The sequence below is a fragment of the Nuphar pumila genome, chromosome 14 (genome assembly GCF_984573655.1).
Source record: "Nuphar pumila chromosome 14, dmNupPumi1.hap1.1, whole genome shotgun sequence".
NCBI lineage: Eukaryota > Viridiplantae > Streptophyta > Magnoliopsida > Nymphaeales > Nymphaeaceae > Nuphar > Nuphar pumila.
In genome coordinates, this window is record NC_143262.1 from 52,279,670 (window position 1) to 52,304,306 (window position 24,637).

Here is a 24,637-nt window from a genome sequence, read left to right on the forward strand (position 1 = left end):
GATATATCAAGATTCTGTAGCATTTCTGTATTTTTTATTTATTTTTTATATATTTTCTATTTTTTTAAATTGTATATATCATGTTATATTCTCCTGCTGAGAAATTCCCGATATTGTCTCTGCTCAGTTCTGAGCAACTGTTGCTTTTAAGCAAATTGTTAATGTTCAGTCTAAAAGCTGAATTATGCTGCAACTTGTTAATGTTTTAAAACCTGTTTTTACCTATGGATCCATGTTTTACCCATTGATCGATGTTTCAGTGCATGGCATGGATGAGGGTTAGCTTTTCTTGCACCACTGAGAGAGACCGTTGGACTTGGAAATGATGATGATTCTTATTATCAAATCACTATGTGATCCATTTGGTAGATCAATGGTGCCTTATTTGGCACAGTTAGTGAATTGCTTCAACCAGCTGATTCTGTAAAAGACTTGTCTGCCTTGTTAATTGCCCAGGCAGCTTAGTCCAAAGTTAATAAGGGCCAATATGAGAGTTCTTGTTGAAGCTTAAAGAATCAACCACTTGGGCTTCATCTAAGTAGGTTGAATTAGTGGTTATGTACGACTATAGGAACCAGTTTCTAGTATGATTATTATATATTTGGTTCCCTGCTCCCTGTCAAACTTTTAACATGTGGTTGTTTATCATTGCATGACTAAACCAGGTGCAATATGGAGGACATCCTCTTGGAGATGGACCGGATCCTACGATATTTCGTGATGATGTAGATGTCTTGAACAAGGTGAAGACAATGGTCAGTGGCATGAGATGGAATACGAAGATGGTTGATCATGAGGACGGCCCCATGATCCCAGAAAAAATCCTGGTAGCCGTGAAGAGGTACTGGGTTGGAACCGGAAATAGCACAACCCAAAAATGAGTGAGCCTGGTGACAGCCTAAAGGAAAAGAGAGAAATATTATATCAAGAAAGAGGATGGTTGAAATAACTTTGGCAGTCATCTCTGATCCTCTCCTCCCTTGGACATCTGAGAGTCACTACAAGCCTTATGTGCGCATGTTAGGAGACAGTTCTGGATATGGGTAGATGATGAAATAGAGTTGTTGATGTTGAGGGTTGTTATTTATTTACTGATTTTAGGTTTCCCACCTTTGTCATTATTCTATTATCACTATCTCTAGCCTTTGATTTTGTGTTCCCACTTCTGTAGAACTTTTCACAGGTCTATGAAGCCATTATCTTTTGTTCCTAAGCTTATTCTCTAGAGAGAGATCATTTTCAGTCTAGCTGGTGGGTCGTAGGAGGGGTTTATGACAATAATATGGTTTGTTTAGGATCTAGGTTGAACTAAATTTGACCTAAGTGGATCTAGCATTCTGGGTATGAAGTTAGACTCTGGTATGGATCATGTGAATTCTTGCTTGAATTAGGTTTACTTGTAAGATTGACCGACATGGTTCGGTTCCTTTTGGATCTTTCAAGGGACTAGTTTGGAGGGAAGGTGTTTTCCTAGGGGAGGTACATTAACCCATTTTGACAAAAAAAGTTGGCTTTTTGCATTTATTATGTGGGTTTCCTATATATTTCTCATAAGCATATTTGTTTCATCGATTGTAGGAAAGATGCCTATTTCCTATGAAAGAGCCATACATTCTGACCCGAATCCGGGTAACTTTGACATTATTTTGTTTGAACCAAACCTGGATTCGAATATAATAATATTGAAACCAGTTTCAACAGAGAGGATCTCTCTCTCTCTCCTGTGTAGGGTTTAAGGTTTAGGGAGGGAGAGGTTGAAGCAAGATACATCATAAGAATCCCTCATTACCTGCTCTATCTCCTCTCCCCCACCACCAAAACCACATGACACCCAGGAATCTCCTGTTCTTTCCACTTCTCCACAACATAAATCCTTCCTCATCATGTCGATTTCTCAAAAGTCTTCTTCTTCTTCCCCACAGTGAGATTTCATCTGTTCATGGCCTTTAGTCTCCTTTAATGGCGAGGGGTTCTTCTTTCTTCCTCTCCAAGATCCCCTTCAGAAGCTGAAGGCTGTGGGCTAGGATTTTTCATCCTGCTCCCCAAAACCCTAACCCGAGTGAAATCCCGCGAACCCAATTCTTTCCCTTTCATTTGTTGAATCAACCATGCCCTTGTTACAATCTCAGAAGAACCTCGTCTTTGTCGTTTAATTGAGCTTGTTACTGGTTACCATCCCTATATTTCGATCACCATATTCGGAAATTGGATTATACAGTTTTGAAGAGGTGTTTCTCTTACAGATCCAGAGACGCTGGGTCGATAGATCCCTCTGAGGTATACCATCGACTTTGCGATTCGGAGAAGGGCGACAAGCAAACGAAGTCAGACTGGCAAGCGCTGGTCAAGATCTTTTGCTCGTTCGCAAAGTCTGTGTGGTCCTACAATCAAGCCCTTGTCGTCTACATTAGCAGGTCATTCTTCCCCACCGCTACTAAGAAGTTTATGGCTCTCTTCCTTAGCAAATGCTCAAATGACGTCGTGAGGCATCTCATTTCGGTTGGCCCTTGCGATGAGTCACAGCGATTCCTCTTCCCCATATTCATGGACTTCTGCCTGGAAGAGTTCCTCGATGAGATCAAGCACTTCCATGCATTGGTTGAATCTGCAGACTTCACAAAGCCACACACATGGTTCCCCTTCGCTTGGGCGATGCGAAGGAAGATCATCTATCATTGTGGGCCGACGAACAACAACAAAACGTAAAATGCCCTCCAGAGGTTCATGGAGGTGAAGAAGGGGGTCTATTGCAGTCCACTGCGTCTCCTCGCCATGGAGGTCTTCGACAAGGAAAACACTTTAGGGGTGTACTGTAGTCTTCATACTGGCCAAGAGAAGAAAAGTGTTCCCTTCTCGAACCATATGATTTGTACGGTAGAGATGGTGTCAGCAGACGAGCCATATGATGTTGTAATTGATGAAATTCAGATGATGGCTAACCCTTATAGAGGGTATGCTTGGACTCGGGCATTGTTGGGATTGAAAGCAAATGAGATTCACCTGTGTGGGGATCCTAGCATTCTGAAAATTGTAAGGAAGATTTGTTCAGAGACAGGTGATGAATTGGTTGAGCACCATTATGACCGATTTAAGTCTTTGGTGGTGGAGGCTAAGACCCTTCAAGGGGATCTCCGAAATGTGCGATCTGGGGATTGTGTGGTAGCATTCTCCAAGAGAGATATTTGAGGTGAAATTGGTGATTGAGAAGTTCACGAGCCATCGATGTTGTGTTATCTATGGGGCTCGGCCATCGGAGACAAGGAGACTCCAGGCCAGTCTGTTCAATGATCAGGATAATGAGTATGATGTGCTTGTGGCCAGTGATGTTGTGGGAATGGGGTTGAATCTTAATATTAGGAGGGTGGTTTTCTATGGTTTGTCAAAGTATAATGGGGACAAGATACTCCCTGTTGTTGCTTCGCAAATGAAATAGATTGCAGGGGGTAGGAAGGAGGGGAGGCATATACCCTGATGGACTAACGACCACTCTACACTTGGATGATCTCATGTATTTGATCGAATGTCTGCAGCAGCATGACTCAGGTATTTCTTGTATCTTCTCTTGATTAAGTGTCTTTAAAACATGACGACATAAAATACCTTTGAATTCAAACATTTTGCATGTACATTGAATTGTTTTGTTGTCAACATTGTACCTAACATATGCTTCTTGCCTTTTTGGATGCTCTTCGCCCTCTCATACAACATGATAGTTATGCATATTCCCATATTGCATACGTCCTTCTATGTTGCAATTCATGACATGTATAACCTCCTTCTTAGTTCATTCAAATACAGATAGTATATACAGATCTGCAGGTCGCGTCAATATTTTCATGCCCAAAGTTACAAGGCGGGTGTTGAAGCATTTCACGTCTTATTCAAGTTTATTCTGTCTAAGACCGTCTATAAATAATTCATACTATTGCATGAAACGAAACATTGTTAAACTTGAATACAAGGTTTTTTTTCAGTGTGGCATGCATAGATTCAACTCTTTGTGTGCTTATCACACCTGAACAAAAGTATTGTCTTCCATATGCCAATGCTCACTTCTCTTTGTCTGCATATAAATTTTGTAACCACACAGTCTTCAAGGTCGTACATTTGAATCATTTGCTCCCAATCAGAAAAGTGACATCGTCCATGCTCTCAAGTACACACTTTCTAAAAATTTTATCAAACTCTATCTTCTGATTAAAAATGTGTCATATATTCTTTGTTGCATTTTGAAAGATATGTCACAAACATAGGCGATGATGTGCATATAGTCATACATAAGACACTACAACTGCAATTGCATGATCATCGTCTGTAAGTACAGCTTTAGGGTGCTTCTCATTCATTGCCTGTGCAAATACTCTGAACAACCACTCAAAGGTTTTATTGGTCTGGTCATACAAAAAAGCGTCGCCTAATATACAACTCCATGAGTGATGATTCACACCAACAAACTGCGCAAATAGCCATTGTTTTGTATTAATCTTCATTGTCATATCAAAAACAAACACATCATTGAAGCATTCATAATCCACTCTTGACTTTGAATCTGCCCAAAACATCTTCATTCAGTTGCATTGCACTAAAGAAATCAGGGTCAATGTTTGATTTTTTTTTTAGGTAATAACCAAAGAATATATTCCTCCATTCTTCATGTTTTCTGACCTCTTCCTTATCAAGTTGTTTCTTAGATCCATAGGTGTGAATGGTACATTTTTGTGACCACCATTTATGTGCACAGCAGAAATTGTATGTCTTCCTTGGTGCAATGTCGGCACTATCAGCTATTTCAGCAATTACAGCATGCGCTTCAATTACTTTACGATGTGACCTTAACATAGGAGTCATAAATGAAGTGACTAATTCATGGTTACAATCATTGATTAAAGTACAAACTACATATTTTCCATTCGGATGTCTTCTTAACACCATTCTCGCTGAACAACCGCATCTTGAATCTGGCTTGGTCCTTGTTGGATTTCCACTTGACTTCTTCTAACATTGCTTAGAACAAACATATGTCTTTCTCACCACGACACCGTGTGCATTTTTTTCCCAAGAATACCTTCTAACAGTGAAGCCAAGTTTTAAGGCATAATCATTGTAAAATTTGTATGCAAATTCCACATTATTAAACTGCATTCCCTCTACGGGAATAGAGTCAAGAGTACTACCATGTAGACTTGAGGTGCCTGCACCTTTATCAAGTGCACTGTCATGATCGTCTACCTCATTATCGATTTGCATTTCGCCTGGTGGAATATTCAAGTCAAGAGTGAATCCAACGCCAACACCCTTCTTATCATGTGCATCATTAGTGAACATATTCAGTTCTTCAGGTACGTCAATAGTATAGATGTCTGTTGCGCCATGACTTTCCAATGATTGAGATATGCCATCTTCACTGCAACTAGCTGATATGCTCAACACTGTCATGTGCAAAATATCAATTTGTGTTAGCCAGTGCATATGTTAAATACGATTTATTCAAGATGCATATAATAATGGGTACCGATTAGTTAAGCATAATAGCTTACAAATCAATATTAACAAACAAAATCATATCTCACAAATTAACACAAGAAAACACATAATATCTTACAAATCGATATACGATAATTCAGCATTATATATTACAAATCGGTATACGGAAATTCAGCATAATATCTTACAAATCGATATATGGCAATTCAGCAAAATATATTATAAATTGATAGTAACAAACAAAACAATATCTCACAAATCGACAATAGAAAACACAAAATATCTTACAAATCAATATACGACAATTCAACATAATATATTATAAATCGATATTAACAAACAAAACAATATCTCACAAATCAACAATAGAAAACACATAATATCTTATAAATCGATATACGGCAATTCAGCAGAACATATTACAAATTGATAGTAACAAACAAAATAATATCTCACAAATCGATAGTAGAAAACGCATAATATCTTACAAATCGATATACGATAATTCAGTATAATATATTACAAATTGATATTAACAAACAAAACAATATCTCACAAATCGATAATAGAAAACACATAATATCTTAAAAATCGATATATGGTAATTTAGTATAATATATTATAAATCGATATTAACAAACAAAACAATATCTCACAAATCTTCACTAGAAAATACATAATAGCTTACAAATCGATATACGGCAATTCAGCATAATATATTACAAATCGATATCAACAAACAAAATAATATCTCACAAATCGACACTAGAAAACACATATTATCTTACAAATCGATATACGACAATTCAACATAATATATTATAAATTGATATTAACAAACAAAACAATATCTCACAAATCGATATACATGTTACTACAACCGCGATTTGGTTACATTGCATATACTGAGTGAATGGATGATACCAGATGGGGTAGAGGCCCTTGCTTGCATCTGTAACCAAGCATTCTTGTCAGAAGATCCCATCACCTTACAAATATCTTCAAGTTTCCAACCGTTGAAACGATACAATCTACGTGCAATAACAAAACAATGTCTTAATGACACTCACGATGACATATGTTCTTCAAGAATAACATGACATAGAAAGGTACTCACAACACTTTGATGACACTTGTTAGAATGTTTGTGCGTCATTGTTTTTTTTCATACTGCCTAACTAAAACGAAGAAAAAGAGAAGACTGTAAAAAGAGATGGCCGACAAATCTCCTTTTGACGCCCACCAATGATCGAACCAGTTGTTCGATTTATAGTTATCTCCACGAGGTAGGAACGAATCAGGAAAAGTTTTTTATCTAGGCAGGAACGAGAAGGCGGCCATGTGTTGTAGCACAAGCTAAAAACAAAGGCAGAATTTGCATATCTATATACAGGGAGCGGGAGGACATTTTCGTCCAACGCATATCTATTTTACAGGAGGACATTTCCGTCAAAAGCATATCTATCTTTTTTATATGTTATTTTATTATAAAATCATTGTGAGCAACATTGGCATATGAATTATCATGGGTCCCAAGATATTCCTCCGTACACACTGGAACACGCGAATTTGTGTTCCAAGGAGAACACACAACACCCTCTCCAACGATGGGGGCAAAACAGAAGAAAGAAAAGAAAGCCATTGGAAAAGATGATGGCGATAGGTGGGGCTGGTCCATATGGTAGTTGAGAGCTGGATTCAGCAACGCCTTTTTAGGCTTTGTTTGGGAGGGGAGATGGTATGTAATGAGAGTAATTAATACCACTTACTCCTACAGATGTTTGGGAACCCTGTTTTGGGAGATGAGTAGCATTGAGTGGAAAATGGGGTGGAGATGGGTCATTATAAACTAAATCCCCACAAGGATGTAGTTAACAACTCCAGCCTCATCTCTCATTTTCTTCACCACTCCCATCACTCATCTCATCTCATCTCTATCAAAGAGCTACCAAACAGAGCCTTAAAGATATAGCTGAAATTGAGAGAAGGGTCGCATCTCGCAGGTTACAGCAATTGTAGCATCTGAAATAGCGATGGGAGTTACAGATTAGGCGACTCCACTGAACTGCACCAAATACTATAAACCCAAGCAGAGCCTAAGAGGGCTATATCCCAAAGATGCCCTTTCTAAACCTCCAAACATTTTCTTGAGATCATTCCCTCTTGCTACTGTTTTACAGAAAAAAAATCTAAACTCGGGTTATTGGACCCATGAGGTAGCCACATTGATACCCAGATTCCCAAAACTAAGCCTGGATTTGAACGTGCCAAAAACCACAATTTCTGCTGCACGGATTCAGGAAACACCTAACCTGAAACGCATTCAATTTCTCGTTAAGGATATAATATATGTGCAGATGTGACACGAGCAAGTTGGAATGTCCTCGAACATAAGCCCAAATGATCGACTTATGGCTTCATCCATACTATTACCAGATAAAAAAATATATCATGCATGAACATGCAGAGAGAGAGAGCCCTATTAAGCACTTTCAAGTTCGCAGAAGAATGTATATTGGGCAGGAAATGCCACCAGAGGTAGTAGGAGAAGAGTGGTTATACTTCAATATGCAGTCATTACAATGGCTCAATATTACATTTTTGCTGCTGTACGAAGAATGACGTCACCTTCTATTAAATTACAGTTGCTATGTGCTACCAATCAGAGGTGCTTCCAGACTCCTTTTCCGATTTGCAATGTATGCAAAATGGTAAAAAATCATCTTATAATGCACTCTAACCAACTCACCAAGGCATAAATTAGTCTTCCAAGACCACAAAAGGATAATGTTACGAGTTTGACAGACTGCAGACTCCTAAGGTCTGATTATTAGGCAGACCCCTACGAGTTATACAATGATACCATTGGGATTTGAACTTGCAACGTCCCAAAACAAAGTGATGTGAACTTGCTGCTCCTACCAGACAAGCGGAGCCCCATTAGTCTGCTTAAAGTGTAAATGCAGTACAAACTCTAAGAATTTGATGCCAAGGTAGCTGCAGTATCTAATCCACCAAAATCTCTATTAGCCCCAGCGATGCCTGCACGTTAGGCATTGTGCACCAGCAACTGCCGAAGCTTACTGTTTACATTACCAGCTAGTAGGTAACGGATAGAAGTCATACGTAAGCTTGATCCGGCCAAAACACAAATGCCAGACTATATATTATACAGCGATCTTTTCAGCAGAATAATGCCCAGAGGATCCCTCTTCCCTTTTTCTGTCATTTGAATTACACAAGCAAGGTCAGCAAATATGCCAGGCACAAATGAACATTATAGATGCTGGCAAAAAGAAAGAAATTTAACAAATTTGAAGTAGGTTCTAACATGATCCACTATTCTCATCTCTCATCCGAGATGCAGTTTTTAACAGGCCATCTAACACTTTAATGAAATACATTTTAACTATTCAGAAGTATCAGGTAAGCTGTGTTTGCTTTTGATACAGCAAATATGAACAATAAAAATCACTCCATCACATTCAAGGGTGGGCAACAACCAAACTTATACCTAGAAGCTTTGAGCTTGCTCAGTCGAGCTCAAGCACAGTTAGTCTTGCCTGGTTAAACAAGCTGAGTTCAAGCCTGAGTTTAGGCTCATCAAGAGCTTCATTAGCTTGTTAAAATTACATTAAAATACACAAGCCATGTATATATAGTGTGCTCTTTTACATACACACAGAGTAGTAGCATAACCGTCATTTAGAGCCCCTTTGCAGCATGAGGTGACAAGTATCAATCATATCAAACCCAGACTTTTATTTTCGTTAATGTGTGAACTACTGAATTGTGAAGCAGGCCTGGGTCGGCGTTTGACCCAGGTCTTTAACTCTGCATTGACCTACACCTGACTCAAGACCTCAACCTAGCAGACTTGCTTTTTTTTTCAGGTGTGTGAAGCACACCTAGGTCTGCTTTTTGACCCAGGTCTGCAAGACTGCAACTCTGGATTGACCTAGACCCGGCTGCAGTATGCCTTAAGTCTGGTCTGAGTCTTGCTTGCACACACGCGCACATACATACAAAAATACACACAAACACACACACACATACACATTATATATATACCAATCCATGCCTACCACTGCCTACAGAGATTTTGAAGGGTTATTTTCCATGTTTTTCTTGAATCTGACCGTACAGATGTGTTCTACGTGTTTGATTATATAGGAATGTGTTAAAATGTATTTGTGTTCATATATATATATATATATATATATATATATATATATATATATATATATATGTGTGTGTGTGTGTGTGTATGTGTTTTTCCATTAATAACCTCAATTTTTACTATCAAATAAATGCAACTGCACGAGGATCCACAGCTGGATCCATTTGGATCTGACCTGATCTCGGACCCGGCCCATGCCCTGTGAAACGAAAAAAAAAATTAAGTTAAAAGGGGTAGGGGTCTGCCCGATAAAACGAAGGGGATTTTTTTGTGCTGTTAGGGTTCTGAAGGAACCCTAACGCGATGGATGCAAGGGGAGGGGTCGTGCGCAGCCGTCGGGGAAAGAAAGGAAATCAGGAGGCCTCCCTCCTACAAAAGGGAGTCCCGTGCTCTTTTCTCCCCCTCTTGTTCTCCTCTCCCTCTCTCTCGCCTTTTTGCCCTCCCTCTCGAAACCCTTCACGGCGCCGGAGCAGTCGAGGCCAGTGGAAGCACCCTCCAACTCGCTGCAGCAACCTCCATCGCGCCGAACCAGAGGATCGGTGGCCGGCAAACCTTCTTCTCGCAATAGCGGCAACTCCAAAGCTTAGGATTTCTGAGGTACGGGTCTCCTCCTTTGAAAATAGATGAGAAATCGAACCACAGTTCGATTTTATGCTTTTTGTGGATGGAATCCATGGAAAAAAAGGATGTGTGGCACCGGGGCATGGGTCGGCTGGCAGCAAGCTGAGCGATACTCAGCTGACTGCGAGAGGTGATACACAGGCTCAGCCTACGCTTTGCTGTGCCCTGCCAAGCCCAGCAGACTCAGTCGGCTGGATTGGACCAGAGCCCAGCCATGTCGACTGGATGTTGGCGGTGCCTAATAAAAAAAACAGCAAGGGGGGCGGTGTTGGGGCTGCCCAGTCCTGACAGCACCTGCACAGGCCCAGGCTCGGCTTGTGCAAGGGCTATCAGGCCCAGCCAAAGGGCTTAGCTGGGATGGACCGGCTAACCCAGGGCTGTCAGGGTCTTGCCAGGCCCAGTCCGGCCTTGTGCAGGACTGGGGACAAGCCTGGCCTGGGGTAGGTTTGTAACAAACCCAGCCAACCAGGGTCGTCTGGGCCTGTTGGAACCCCAGACGACTGGGTCGGCCGGGTGTAAACCCTTGTAAAAAAAAAGGGAACACCCCCAGCCAACTGACAGTTGGCTGGGTGCAGGCTGAATTAAAAACCCAACCGACTGTCAGTCCGCTGGGCGTGAACCAGAGGTAGAGTTCAACAAGAAAAAAAAAATTTATATAAGTGTGTGTGCAGGTGTTGGACCCTTGCATCACAAAGGGTTTTAGTATGTGTTGTGTGCATTAATGTTCTTTTCAATGAGAAACAGCATGGGTACTTAGGTGTGTGTTCTAAAAAGGAAAAAAAAAAAGAAAACACGGCATTAAAAGTTATTATGCATTAATGGGTATAGGTTATCTCAAAATGAAACAGTGTATCTACAGATATGGTTGCATTTGATAAGTGGCACATGCATTTATCAGGTTTATGCTGAATTTGATTTGAACCTGCAGTTGCTAAATATATGCAAAATTTTACCGTAACAGGCAGTGCTATGGTTATAAAAAAAAATGAGAATATGCATTGACATGTATATGCAAAATTATCATGTACATGAGTAATGCACAATGAATGAAAGCATGCCATTAAATTGAATATGTGCATTACGTGATTGAATGTGAACATGCTTCTAAATATCCTTGTTTCACACACAGCTGAAAATTTGCATCTATGAATGTGCAGTTAGAAAGCATGTAAATTATGGCATGATGTTATGGTTTTTGCGTAGAGTGCAACGATGATCGTAATGAATCATTGGAAGCTTGGTAGGCCCGAGCTGTGGTTTGTTCTTTCCTTTATCAATTTAAATACATCGCAAAAATCATATTTACTTTTATTGCATTGTATTGTATTGTTCTATGTGTTTACATGAGTGGGAGCCTCGTGATGACTCTCGCAGGGGTAGATGCAAGTTTTTGTTTTTGCTTTTGCACGTAGAATTGCAAAACTTAATAAATGGCTTTAACTAAAAAGATAATGAATAAAAAGAGTATAATATATATACTGAAATCTCCCATCGAAAGAATGGGCATCTTAGAGGTTCGGTTTTGGAGGACCACGAGAATACAAAAACTCTGTGTGCTTTACTTTGACCCCTAAACTCGATATTGAGGTTCTTTCTTCTGATCACGGTTTTAGGGAGAGTCTGTCACTTTACCTGGGAGTGGTGTATTTGACAGAGCTGTTTTTTGGTATACCAAGGAAGTAGCACTTGTAGGCGTGGAGTGTCTGTAGTGTTTCCGACATTAGATATAAAGGTCTAATGTTCCGAAGGTGATTCTGTCGAGGGCTAAGTTTGGAACCCAATAATAAAATACAGTTTGTGTGTTAAGTTACCCTGGGAACCTAACTTGACCTCGGAGAAATTGTACCCGCATAATGTATTTGTAGCCAACAATAATTAGGACATGCATCTTTTATTTGTTCCCCTAATTGTTACATGTTGGTGGATGCATGATGTTTAAGTTCTAATGCATGTTAAATATACTGCTTACTTAAATTGTAATCTCTGTTATTGATTTATGTTCTTCATGCTTAATAAATGTTTAAGATTTGCATGAATGCTTAATTAAATTATGTAATTGCCATAATTGCATTCCTCTGAATTATTGCATGAAATTGTATTCGTGTTCTTTATGCCCATTTATTTTCATTAGAGGGTGTTGTACGCTGACCTCCTCTTTCAATAGTTTTTCGCAATCGCAGGTGATCAGTGAAGTGACTGGCTTCTGGAGAAGGTTATTGGTCACGCACTTGCTAGACAGATCAGAGATGGATAGCGTGGCTCTACTTTTATTTTCTTTTTGTTTCATTTAGTTGATATTGAACTCTGAATATTTTCTCTATGCAATTGTCGTGAGACTTATCACTCATTAGTTCAACAAGGGTTTGGTTTGGTGTAGATGATAAATGTAAGCGTTGTTGTGGTTGATCATTTTATCCAATTAAGAGTGGAACTGTAAAGGCCTCGGGTTTCTGGGAAGATTTCTGCAATAGTTTCAAAAAAAAATCGCATTTTCAAAAGGTATGAATTGGGGTCGTTACAGTTTTGGTATCAGAGCCACCACAAAATCTTATATTTTTTATCATCTCTTTAGAATTAAGTTTTTAAATTTTGGTAAATAAGTCATATCCTAAAGTGTGAGCAAGTTGTGCCTCGTACTCCAGAGCAGTCTCCTTCACTGGTAAGGTTATTTAATACTCTTACTTAAGCATTGAATCTTTTATGCTCGTTTGTATTCATGAGTAATTCTCTTATGGTGTGCATTAAAAATTTTGATGTAATTGTATGAAAGGTTTTTGTTTGGGATCAACCCCAAGAGGGGTAGGATCGTTAAGGGTCTAATTTTGTACGAAAAATGTGTGTTGTAGGTGTCGTATTCACGTAGAGGTGCTTTGTCTTCCACCGGTGCTCCCGCAAACGGGCAGGAGCAGAGGGACTTTATGATGGAAGTCATTCACACCCTAACCGAGACCATGACGGCCCAGGCGACACAGACAGCACAGGCAGTACAGGCGGCTCAGGCCATATAGGCGGCACAGAGCAACACAGGTTGCGCAGGCAGCGATGCGTGATCCTCCTGTTGAGGTCATTCTGAACGCAGGTATAGTTTTCTTCGAGAGGTTCCTGAAGTTGGATCCGCCAACTTTTTCAAGAAAAGCCAACCCAGAGACAGCAGATAGTTGGGTCGAAGAGATGGACCGAGCGTTCGACGTCCTACCTGTCCCCTAGGACAGGAAGACACCATTTGGCATGTACCGTCTGAAGGGCGATGCCAAGAAGTAGTGGGACACCCTGCGAAGGGTGAAGTTCACCGACTGGGACGAGATTCCCTGAGAGATGTTCAGAGAGGAGTTTCTGGACGCATACTTTCCCTCTTACACCGAGGAGCACATGCAGCAGAAGTTCCTCGATTTAACTCAGGTGACCATGAGTCTGGTGGACTACACCACTAGATTTCGAAGCCTCGAAAGGTACTGCCCGAACCTCTTCAAGAATGAAAAGGCGAGGGCGACAAAGTATGTGCGCAGGCTGAAGGACCTACTACCCTGGCCGATGCGATCAAGTCAGCCATACAGTCCTAATATAGGATTGGGAGAGGTCCAGGATCACATTTCAGAAAGGAGGTGGCAATGGAGGTGGTTCTTCAGGCGGGACGAGGAAGAACCCACGGACAGTCGAAACGGTGCAAGGCGGCAAGAAGCAGCAAACCCTCGATGGGCGGCAGTAGAGGCAACAGGGAAGGGCCTTGCCAATATGTCACAAGTGTGGCAAGAGCCATCAACTGGGTTTTTGCCCTATGTTCAAGGGGGTCTATCTTCAGTGCCAGCAACTAGGGTACATCGCTCCATTCTGTCCGAACAAGTCAGCGGCTCAGGGAGGACAGCAGCAGCAATAGCAATAGAGAACTCAGCAGCAACAAGGTCAACGCAGGACCAATGGGCGAGTTTACGCAACTACAACAGCTACCCAAGGCGATCAACCTAACCTGATCGAAGATATCTTCTTAGTCGTTGATCACTTTACACGTATGATGTTTGATTCAGGCGTAACCCATAGTTTTATTTCTACTTTGTTTGCAAAATTGCTCAAACCGGTTCCTTCTAGCCTTGAAAAGGCTCTTGATATGATGTCACCTATGGGTGCATCCTCTTTGTGCGGGAAGTATTTTCCGACAGTTTGCATTGTGATCGAGGGGCATGAATTGTTTGCTGGCTTAGTCATACTCTATGGGGTGCGGGTGCGGGGATTCGGCACTTCCAAAAAACCTGGGTGTGGGGGTGCGGTAGGGGCAAAAATGTAAAATATATATATATAGAAACCAAGCTTAATCGAGTTTCTTCATTAACCTCTACTGATCTGAGCCGAGTTTAATAGTTTAATCGAGCACTGCTGGATGCATATATGGTTTTAATTTTTTGCTATTGAATCAGACAAATATCAGGATTTGATGCATATCTGATTACATTTAAAAGAACCAAATAAGATATGAACACCGGTCCAAACGGGGCGAGACCCCATTTTCCCCCTGGCCAGGACATATATGCTTGGTTTTCCATCCGACTCTTTTAGTTATTCTCTCTTAGTTTCGTAACTGAGCTACTTTAGAATGGTAACCAAGCTGGTCATCCCTGAAGAAAGGTTGTATTGTCCATGATCATTACATCCTGCCCCAAAATCTGGCAGCTCATTGGCTTTAGATATTTTGTATTAATTTTTGTAGTACGTAACCTCCATCCCAGCGCATATCTCGAAGGAAATCAAAATCTGATTTAAAATTTGTAGGCAGGTACAGTGGACTGCAATCTGTACGAGCATCATTACCCTTTTGCCTTCCTGAACCCTCTATTTTAACAGAATCATTTGTGCTCTCTTCAATTTTCAGGATACAGTATGGTTGTTCTCTGAGACCATCCTGATTTTCATGAAAAGTTAAGCTCTCATCAACTACGAGAGGTGTCAGATCTTCAGTAAAAGGTGAGAATGATGAAGAAAGCCACCAGGTGTAGTATCAATGCATTGCCTGATTCACTCCCCATCAAAGTTGCGGTGAGGACTAGCATCCTATCCAAGAGATGAAGGTATCTCCCCACCACAATCCCCTCTACAGATTTTGATGAGGATCATTTCCCTTCGACCATGAAGCAACTCAAGAGACAGAAGAAGCTTGGCGAATGACACTCGCTGCTAGAAGGAACCGATCTCTTCACCGTTGTCAATCGATTCTTGTTGAACCAGGCACCTTCGCAGGTTGAGCCTGTGCTTGACCCAAAGAAACAATTTAGAGAAGAGACTCCTTGATAGTTGGCTACGACATGTGGTTGCCGTAAAGAAAGTTGAAAAGTTGTGTCTCAAAACTCGCCATGTTGACAAACCAGTTCCTAAGTTTTCTGGCTGTCATGCCCATTTCAGCGGGCCTCTTTTTTTCAAGTCCAAAAGTTGGACATTAATGACCCTGGGTGCGTTGACAGCACCTAGGGTCGGGTTGACCGCACCAGGTGCCGCACTCGCATCGCATCGACGCGGGTGCGACACTTGGTTGGCCGAATCCCTGTGACATAGGTCATACTAGATATGACGTTTTATAATGTCATTTTGGGTATGGACTGGTTGTCCAAACATATTGCTACCCTCCAGTGTTGGGGTAAAAAGGTTATCTTGGAGCGTCCCAATTTGTCTGCATTGTCCTTCCATTCGACTGGAATGGCAAGCGAGGTGAAGATTGTTTCTATGTTAAAGATCTTCAAGTACCACAAACAGGGTTGTAGGGTGTTCTTGGCTAATGTGTCTGATCAGGACAGTCAAGCGACACCCTTGGAGCAGCTAGACGTTCTTTGTGAGTTCCCGAATGTCTTTTCTGAGGATTTGTCGGGTTTACCACCGCACCGAGAGATTGAGTTCTCGATTGAGCTAGTACATGGTACGACACCCATCTCTCAAGCCCCGTATCGCATGACACCTGCTGAGTTAGTAAAACTGAAGAAGCAATTGTAGGAGCTTCTTGACAAAAGTTTTATCAGGCCGAGTGTGTCTCCCTAGGGTGCATCGGTCCTCTTTATCAAGAATAAAGATGGTTCAATGCGACTTTGTATCGACTACCGTATTTAAACCAAGTGACGGTGAAGAACAAGTACCCATTGCCTAGGATCAATGATTTGTTCGATCAGCTGAGGAAGGCAAAAGTGTTCTCGAAGATCGACCTTCATTATGGGTACCATTAGTTGAGAATCAAGACGGAGGATATTCCGAAGACAGCATTCAGGTCCAGATATAGGCATTATGAATTCCTGGTGATGTCTTTTGGACTCACCAATGCCCCTACAGCGTTTATGGATCGGATGAATCTAGTTTATGGCTGGATTTGTTTGTCATCGTGTTCATCGATGACATTCTTATCTACTCGAAGAGTGTAGAAGAGCACCGAGAGCATATGTGAATTGTATTACAAACACTGAGAGAACATCAACTCTATGTTAAGTTCTCAAAGTGCGAGTTATGGATTGATAGGGTGATGTTTCTCGGTCACATGATATCTGAAAGGGGCATCGAGGTTGTTCCAGCCAAGGTAGAGGTTGTTTTGTCATAAGAGCAGCCGAAGATAATGACTGACATCAGGAGTTTCTTGAAATTGGCGAGCTACTACCGTCGATTTATTCAAGACTTCTCGCGTATAGCTGCCCCTATGACTCGATTGTTGTAGAAAGGAGTAAAGTTCGTGTGGTCACCTCGATGTGAGGACAATTTCTAGGAGGTGAAGAAAAAGTTGACCACGACACCCATTTTGAAGTTGCCATATGGAACGGGTGGTTTCGTTGTGTACAGTGATGCTTCAGGGACCGGACTGGGTTGTTTCCTCATGCAGCACAGAAAGGTCATAATGTATGCATCTAGGCAGCTGAAGGTGCATTAGAAGAATTACCCCACGCATGACTTGGAGTTGGCGGCAGTGGTTTTTGCATTAAGAATTTGGCGCCACTACCTTTATGGGGAGCAATTTGAGGTTATGTCCGATCACAAGAGCCTTAAGTATATATTTACTCAGCGGGATTTGAATTTGAGGCAGTGGAGGTGGCTAGAGTTCTTGAAGGACTACGATTTCTCTATCACTTATCATCCTAGTAAGGCGAATGTAGTGGCATATGTGCTTAGTAGAAAGGTGTCGGTCACAGCAGCTAGCATGATTGGGCGTTGTTGGGATCTGGTCGAGAAGTTTGTCAGATGGCAGCATTTCAGGACGACTCCGGACGCATCCTATGTGCGGGAATGTAGGCAAGACCAGAGATCATAGATCGGATCGAAGAGCTTCAGTCAGTCGATACGGATTTTGAGAAGTTATGCGAGAGTGCCCAAAAGCCAGAGGCACAGTTTCGCCGAGAGGAAGACGAACCATCATGTTCGGAGACAGATGGTGGGTTCTGAAGGCGTTGCAGGAGGAGTTGATTAGTGAAGCTCACAGTTCTAGGTATTTCGTTCACCCTAGTTCCACCAAAAGGTTTAAAGATCTTCAGAGGACTTACTGGTGAAGACATCGCAGAGTTCGTGTCTCGCCTGTCACCAGGTGAAGATCGAACACCAGAGACCTGGTGGACTGCTGCAGCCACTCGAGATTCCAAAGTGGAAGTGGGATGACATCTCGATGGACTTATTCATAGTAGGGTTGCCTAAGACCCGACGACAGCAAGATGCCATTTGGGTAATAGTGGATCGTTTGACGAAGAATATACATTTTCTTCCGATTAGAATCAGACAGAGTTAGGAGAGCTTGGTCGATCTCTATGTGGATGAGATAGTTAGACATCCCGAGGTGCCGCGTTTGATAATGTCAGATCAGAATCCGTGTTTCACGTCTCGATTCTGGGGCCAGCTTCAGAAGGCTTTAGGCACTACGTTGAAGTTTAGTACTGCGTTCTACCGACAGACGAATGGGCAATCGAAGCATACAATCCAGACGCTCGAGGATATATTGAGAGTGTCGAGGATATATTGAGAGAGTGTGTTTTAGATTGGGCAGGCGATTGGGACAGACAAGTGAAGCTTGCAAAGTTTTCGTACAATAATAGCTTCTATGCTAGTATTGGCATGGCCTCGTATGAAGCTTTGTACGACCAACCATGTAGATCCTCGGTGTGCTGGGATGAGGTTGGAGTGAGAGCAGTAGAGTCTCCAGAGATCATCCAGCATTATGCGGACCAAGTGCATTTAATCCGGTAGAGATTGATTGCAGCGCAGAGCAAGCAAAAGAGTTATGCCGATCAGCGGCGCAGAGAGCTCAGTTTTGAAGTAGGCAATCATGTGTTTGTTCGGATCTCGAGAACGAGGAGTGTCTTAAGGTTTGAAAAGAAGGGAAAGTTGAGTCTTCGGTATGTTGGACCCTTCAAGGTTCTTGGACACATTGGAGAAACCGCTTACCAAGTAGAACTCCCTCTGCAGTTTTCCCAAATCCACGATGTGTTTCATATCTCGATGTTGAGAAAGTATGTACCTAACCCCTCACATGTGATTCACTATGAGATGATCAAGGTAGAGCCTGACTTAGACCATGGAGGAAAGGGCAGTGGAGATTGTAGATCATCAAGAAAAGACGTTGCGTAATAAGACAATTTCATTCGTGAAAGTGTGTTGGCAGCATCACGGGGCTGGATGAGTGCACTTGGAAACCTGAGGCGGATATGCATCAACACTACCCACACTTAATTGATACGTTCTAATTTTGAGGGTGAAATTCTTTTAAGGGTGTAAGGATATAATAACCTCAATTTTTACTATCAAATAAATGCAATTGCGTGAGGATCCCCAGTTGGATCCATTTGGATCCAACCTACGGATTCATTTCGCAAAGATATCGCGGATCCAAAATCCAGACCGCATCTGGATCCCAGATCTCGAACCCGGACCCGGCTCGTGCCTTGTGAAACGAAAAAAAAACTTAAGTTAAAAGGGGCAAGCGTTTGCCGGATAAAACAAAGGGGATTTTTTTATGCTGTTATGTGATGGATGCAAGGAGAGGGGTCGTGCGCAATCGTCGAGGAAAGAAAGGAAATCTCTAGGAGGCCTCCCTCCTACAAAAGGGAGTCCCGAACCCCTTTTCTCCCCCTCTCGTTCTCCTCTCCCTCTCTCTCACCTTTTCGCCCTCACTCTCGAAACCCTTCACGGTGCCAGAGCAGTAGAGGCCGGTGGAAGCACCCTCCAACTTGTTGCAGCAACCTCCATCATGCCGGACCAAAGGATCAGTGGCTGGCAAACCTTCTTCCCGCAATAGCGGCAGCTCCAAAGCTTAGGATTTCTGAGGTACGGGTCTCCTCCTTTGAAAATAGATGAGAAATCAAACCCTGGTTCGATTTTATGCTTTTTTTGGATGGAATCCATGAAACAAAAGGATTGTGGTACCAGGGCATGGGTCGAATGGCAGCAAGCTCAACGATACTCAGCTAACTGCCAGAGGCAGGTGAGACGGAGGCTCAGTCTGCGCTTTGATGTGCCCTACCAAGCCCAGCTGACTCAATAGGATGGATTGGACCAGAGCCCAGCCATGTCGACTGGGTATTGGCAGTGCCTTATAAAAAAAAAACGGGGGGGGGGGGGCTCAGGGCTTCCCAGTCCTGACAGCACCCGCACAGGCCCAGGTTGGGCTTGTGCAAGGGTTCGACTGGGCTGGCCCGGCTATCCCAAGGCTGGCAGGGTCTTGCCAGGCCCAGTCTGGCCTTGTGCAGGACTGGGGACAGGCCTGGCCTGGGGTAGGTTTGCAACAAGCCCAGCCGACCAGGGTCGGTTGGGCCTGTTGGAACCCCCAGCCGACTCGGTCGGCCGAGTGTAAACCCTTATAAAAAAAATGGGGAACACCCCCAGCCAATTGACAGTTGGCTGTGTGCAGGCTGAATTAAAAACCCAGTCGACTGGGCGTGAACCAGAGGTAGAGTTCAACAAGAAAAAAAATATATATAAGTGTGTGTGCAGGTGTTGGACCCTTGCATCAGAAAGGGTTTTAGTATGTGGTGTGCATTAATGTTCTTTTCAATGAGAAACAGCATGTGCATTGAGGTGTGTGTTTTAAAAAAAAAAAAAAAGGGAAACAGAGCATTAAAACTTATTATGCATTAATGGGTATAGGTTTATCTCAAAATAAAATAGTGTATCTACACATTTGTTTGCATTTGATAAGTGGCACATGCATTTACCAGGTTTATGCTGAATTTGATTTGAACCCGCAGTTGCTAAATATATGCAAAATTTTATCGTAACATGCAGTGATATGGTTATGCAAAAAAAAAATGAGAATATGCATTGACATGTATATATAAGATTATTGATATCATGTAATTGATATGAACCTAGGCATATTCAAAGGGTACTATGCATTGACAATTGTATGCACACTTAAAGAAACTATGCTTTGAGGCGAACATGTGTATGCAAACGACATGAGTAATGCACAATGAATGAAAGCATGTCATTAAATAGAATATGTGCATTACATGAAAGCGTGCAATTGCCACTATCACATAAATTGAATGTGAACATGCTTCTAAATATCCTTGTTTCACACACAGCTGAAAATTTACTTTTATAAATGTGCATTTAGAAAGCATGTAAATTATGGCATGATGTTATGGTTTTTGCGTAGGGTGCAACAATGATCGTAATGAATCATTGTGAGCTTGGTAAACTCAAGTTGCGGTTTGCTCTTTCCTTTATCAATTTAAATGCATCTCAAAAATCGTATTTACTTTTATTGCATTGTATTGCACTGTTCTATGTGTTTACACGAGCGAGAGCCCCGTGATGACTCTCGCAGGGGTAGATGCAAGTTTTTGCTTTTATGTTTGCATGTAGAATTGCAAAACTTAATAAATGGCTTTAACTAAAAAGTTAGTGAATAAGAACATTGTAATATATATATTGAGATCTCCCATCGAAAGAATGAGCATCTTAGAGGTTTGGTTTTGGGGAAGTACGATGATACAAAATCTCTGTGTGCTTTACTTTGATCCTTGAACCCGATATTGAAGTTCTTTCTTCTTGCCACGGTTTTAGGGAGACTCTGACACTTTACCTGGGAGTGGTGTGTTCGACACAACTGTTGTTTTGGTATACCAAGGAAGTGACACTTGTGGGCATGGAGTGTCCCTAGTGTCCCCGACATTAGATGTGAAGGTCTAATGTTCTGAAGGTGATTCGGTCGAGGGCTAAGTTTAGAACTCAGTAATAAAATACAGCTTGTGTGCTAAGTTATCCTGAGAACTTAACTTGATCTCGGAGAAATTGTACCCGCTTGGTGTATCCACGGGCAACGGTAATTAAAAAGAACTTAAATTGTATGCATTTAATAAGACATGCATATGAAAAGGAAAACTTTAATAAAAGATAATATAGTGTGCATGTATTGTATATAAATCATACATATTCCTGCTATGCATTAGGACATGTATCTTTTATCTGTTCCTTTAATTGTTATATGTCGATGGATGCATGATATTTAAGTTCTAATGCATGTTAGATATATTGCTTACTTAAATTGTAATCTCTGTTATTAATTTATGTTCTTCATGCTTAATAAATGTTTCAGATTTGCATGAATGCTTAATTGAATTATGTAATTATTATAATTGCATTCCACTGAATTATTGCATGAAATCGTATGTGTTCTTTATGCTCATTTATTTTCATTAAAGGGATCTGTACGCAGAATTCTTTGAATTTCTGACCCCCTCTTTCTATGGTTTTTCGCAGCCGCAGGTGATCAGTGAAACGACTGGCTTTTCGAAATGTTACGGGTATCACACACTTGTTAGACAGATCACAGATGGACAGTGTGGCTCTACTTTTATTTTCTTTTTGTTTCATTTAGTTGATATTGCACTCTGAATATTTCCTTTATGCAATTGTCTTAAGACTTATTACTCATTAATTCAATAAAGGTTTGGTTTGGTGTAAATGATAAATGTAAGCTCTGTTGTGGTTGGTCCTTTTATCCAATTGAGAGTGGAACCGTAAAGGCTCCGGGTTTCTGGGAAGATTTTCGCAATGGTTTGGAAAAAAAATCTGCATTTTCAAGGGGTATGAATTGGGGTCGTTACATACCCTCTAGGAGTATCTTGGTAATTCTGTGCATGAAATGCATCCGGTCCATTAGGGGCAGAATTGACTCTCATTTTCTTTATTTATTTTTTGTCCTTCAGAATCTTGTAAATGGCAGTATGGTCTTTGAGACCATATAGCTGTTGGGAATCCCCAACAGCTATATTTCTAGTCGTTGGAGCCTTCACAACAGCTATATGGGTCTCTCGAGACCCTATTCCTTGTATTTAAATAGGGACCTATTGTCCCATTGAGGGTTATGCATTCCCTAATAAATATCTTATTGATAAAGACTATTTTTTAATATTGCTCGTGTTGGCTTTGTAACTGCCCTTTTGTGAGTTGTTCTTATGCTTTTGACAGTAGTAGACATTCTATATTTGAATCCTTGAGGATTCATTACATAATGGACTATTGCATCATTTGATTCCAACACACAGGTAGTCTTTTATAAGGTTTGAAAAGACCGTGTAAAATTTTTATAAATATCATAAATATTCAAGGCTTAAAAGTTCATTTTTTTATCGAAAAAACATGATTCAAGTGTTGTTTCCTAGCAAATCGACCATGCAAAACACATCAGCATGGTCAGATTTGGGAAAAAACAACTCAGAACACCTCCCCCCCCCCCACCACACACACCCCACCTCGTTTGTGGTAGGCTGCCGTAAGCACCTAAGGTTGTAGGCAGCTACTCTCTCTCTCTCTCTCTCTCTCTCTCTCTCTCTCTCATATATATATATATATATATATATATATATATATATATATATATAAAGTTTAGTGGAAACTAACCTTTGGACCATGTTTTTCTTATGTATATGTCAGATTTTACAAAGGTTTAAAAACCAGCAGCCTACAATGTACTAAATTTTTAAACCTCAAAAAAAACATGTCCAAAAACTATGATCCAAAAGTTGATTCCTATTATTTTGACCATGTTGAACTCATTCATGAGGTCATATTTTGTCAAAACAACCTCTCCCCATGAGTTCTAACTAGGTGGTTCCTTACCCACAAGGGTAGCAAATGCAACTTAACAAGTCTAAGGAAACTATTGCAAACACACAAAAACAAACACAAGATCGCAAAGGAGGCGCCTGGGCACAGTCACACAAGCACGCGCACAGAAAATTAGTTAAGCAGTAAGTAAGAAGACAGAGATCACTTGAAGAAGACATCTTTGCATTAAGAAGGAAACTTTACATCAATAGAATACTTGTACGCATTGAAGTTGCAGCGAATGCAATCGAGATTCCACTAACGCATACAGGTAGGCTTTTAAGTCGGCCCAATACTCCGCAAGCAATGAAACATAGGGAAATGGAAACCTACAAAATGGGCACGGTGCTAAATGAAACATGCTAATGAATTTCTGGCACTTTTTTCAAAATTCCGACCCAATAGATGTGTTCAGCATGATTGATTTATTAGAAATCAACACTTGGATCATGTATTTTGGATGAAAAAAATGATATTTAGAGCCTCAAAATTCATGAAAATTGTAAGCCGTTGATTTTTTAATGCTTATAAAACCCTATCCATGCATCATCGGAATCAAAATCTCCAGGAAGTGATTCATATAAAACAAGCATATAGATCACATCTGCACTCTCAGAATTCCGAAAAAAATACTAAAATTTCAATAGCATGTTTCATTTAGCATCGTGCCCATTTTGTAGGTATATATATATATATATATATATATATATATATATATATATATATATAAAGTGACCATGTACCTCCAAGTTCTGGAAAATTAAGCACAACAATTGTTGCAATGGAGAGGGCAAACATAGAAAAGCTAATTGAATACAAACTATTTTGTGGGAAGTAGGATTGTTTCTAACAGATGAACTGATGTTCAAAAGAAGGCAATTATTAATCTCATAGCTGCTTCACTCAAAGGGCCAGTGTTTCTAAAAACAGTAGATGTATCTAGGTCACATAAGGATGCTAAATATTTAAAAGGTTGATCACGGAAGCAACAAAGGAAGTGAATGATGATAAAGTAGGGAAGATCACCACAGAAAATGCTATAGATATAGGAGCATCAGCAGCTTAGATTAAACATCCACTAGAAATGGGTGGATCCAAACACAAATCAGATTAAGACAATTGGTACTGGATTCAGACTAGGTCCAACTAGATCCTTCACAATGTTGTGAAAAGTATGCCTCAAGGTGCAAAAAGCACATCACGCCGAAAGGCGAGGGCCCTTGAGCCTTGAAGCGTGCTGAAAAGGCGCAAACACCATGAGGCGTGCGCCTCATGGCGAGGTGCACCTCAGGGTGTTTT

At 41.0% G+C, this 24,637-nt stretch overlaps 1 protein-coding gene and 1 pseudogene across 1 annotated transcript in view; one reads left to right on the top strand and one right to left on the bottom strand.

Moving 5' to 3' along the window:
* Positions 1–272: 272 nt before the first annotated feature.
* On the top strand, positions 273–3,566 carry LOC149816815 (DExH-box ATP-dependent RNA helicase DExH18, mitochondrial-like; annotated as a pseudogene).
* Positions 3,567–8,025: 4,459 nt separating this feature from the next.
* LOC149816816 (DExH-box ATP-dependent RNA helicase DExH18, mitochondrial-like) overlaps positions 8,026–24,637 on the bottom strand; it is a 34,224-nt gene continuing 17,612 nt past the window's right edge. Inside the window, exon 2 of the mRNA XM_089987534.1 lies at positions 8,026–8,706. Coding sequence (XP_089843660.1) covers positions 8,652–8,706 — 55 coding nt within the window. The 3' untranslated portion in view covers positions 8,026–8,651. The remainder of the gene's footprint in view (positions 8,707–24,637) is intronic.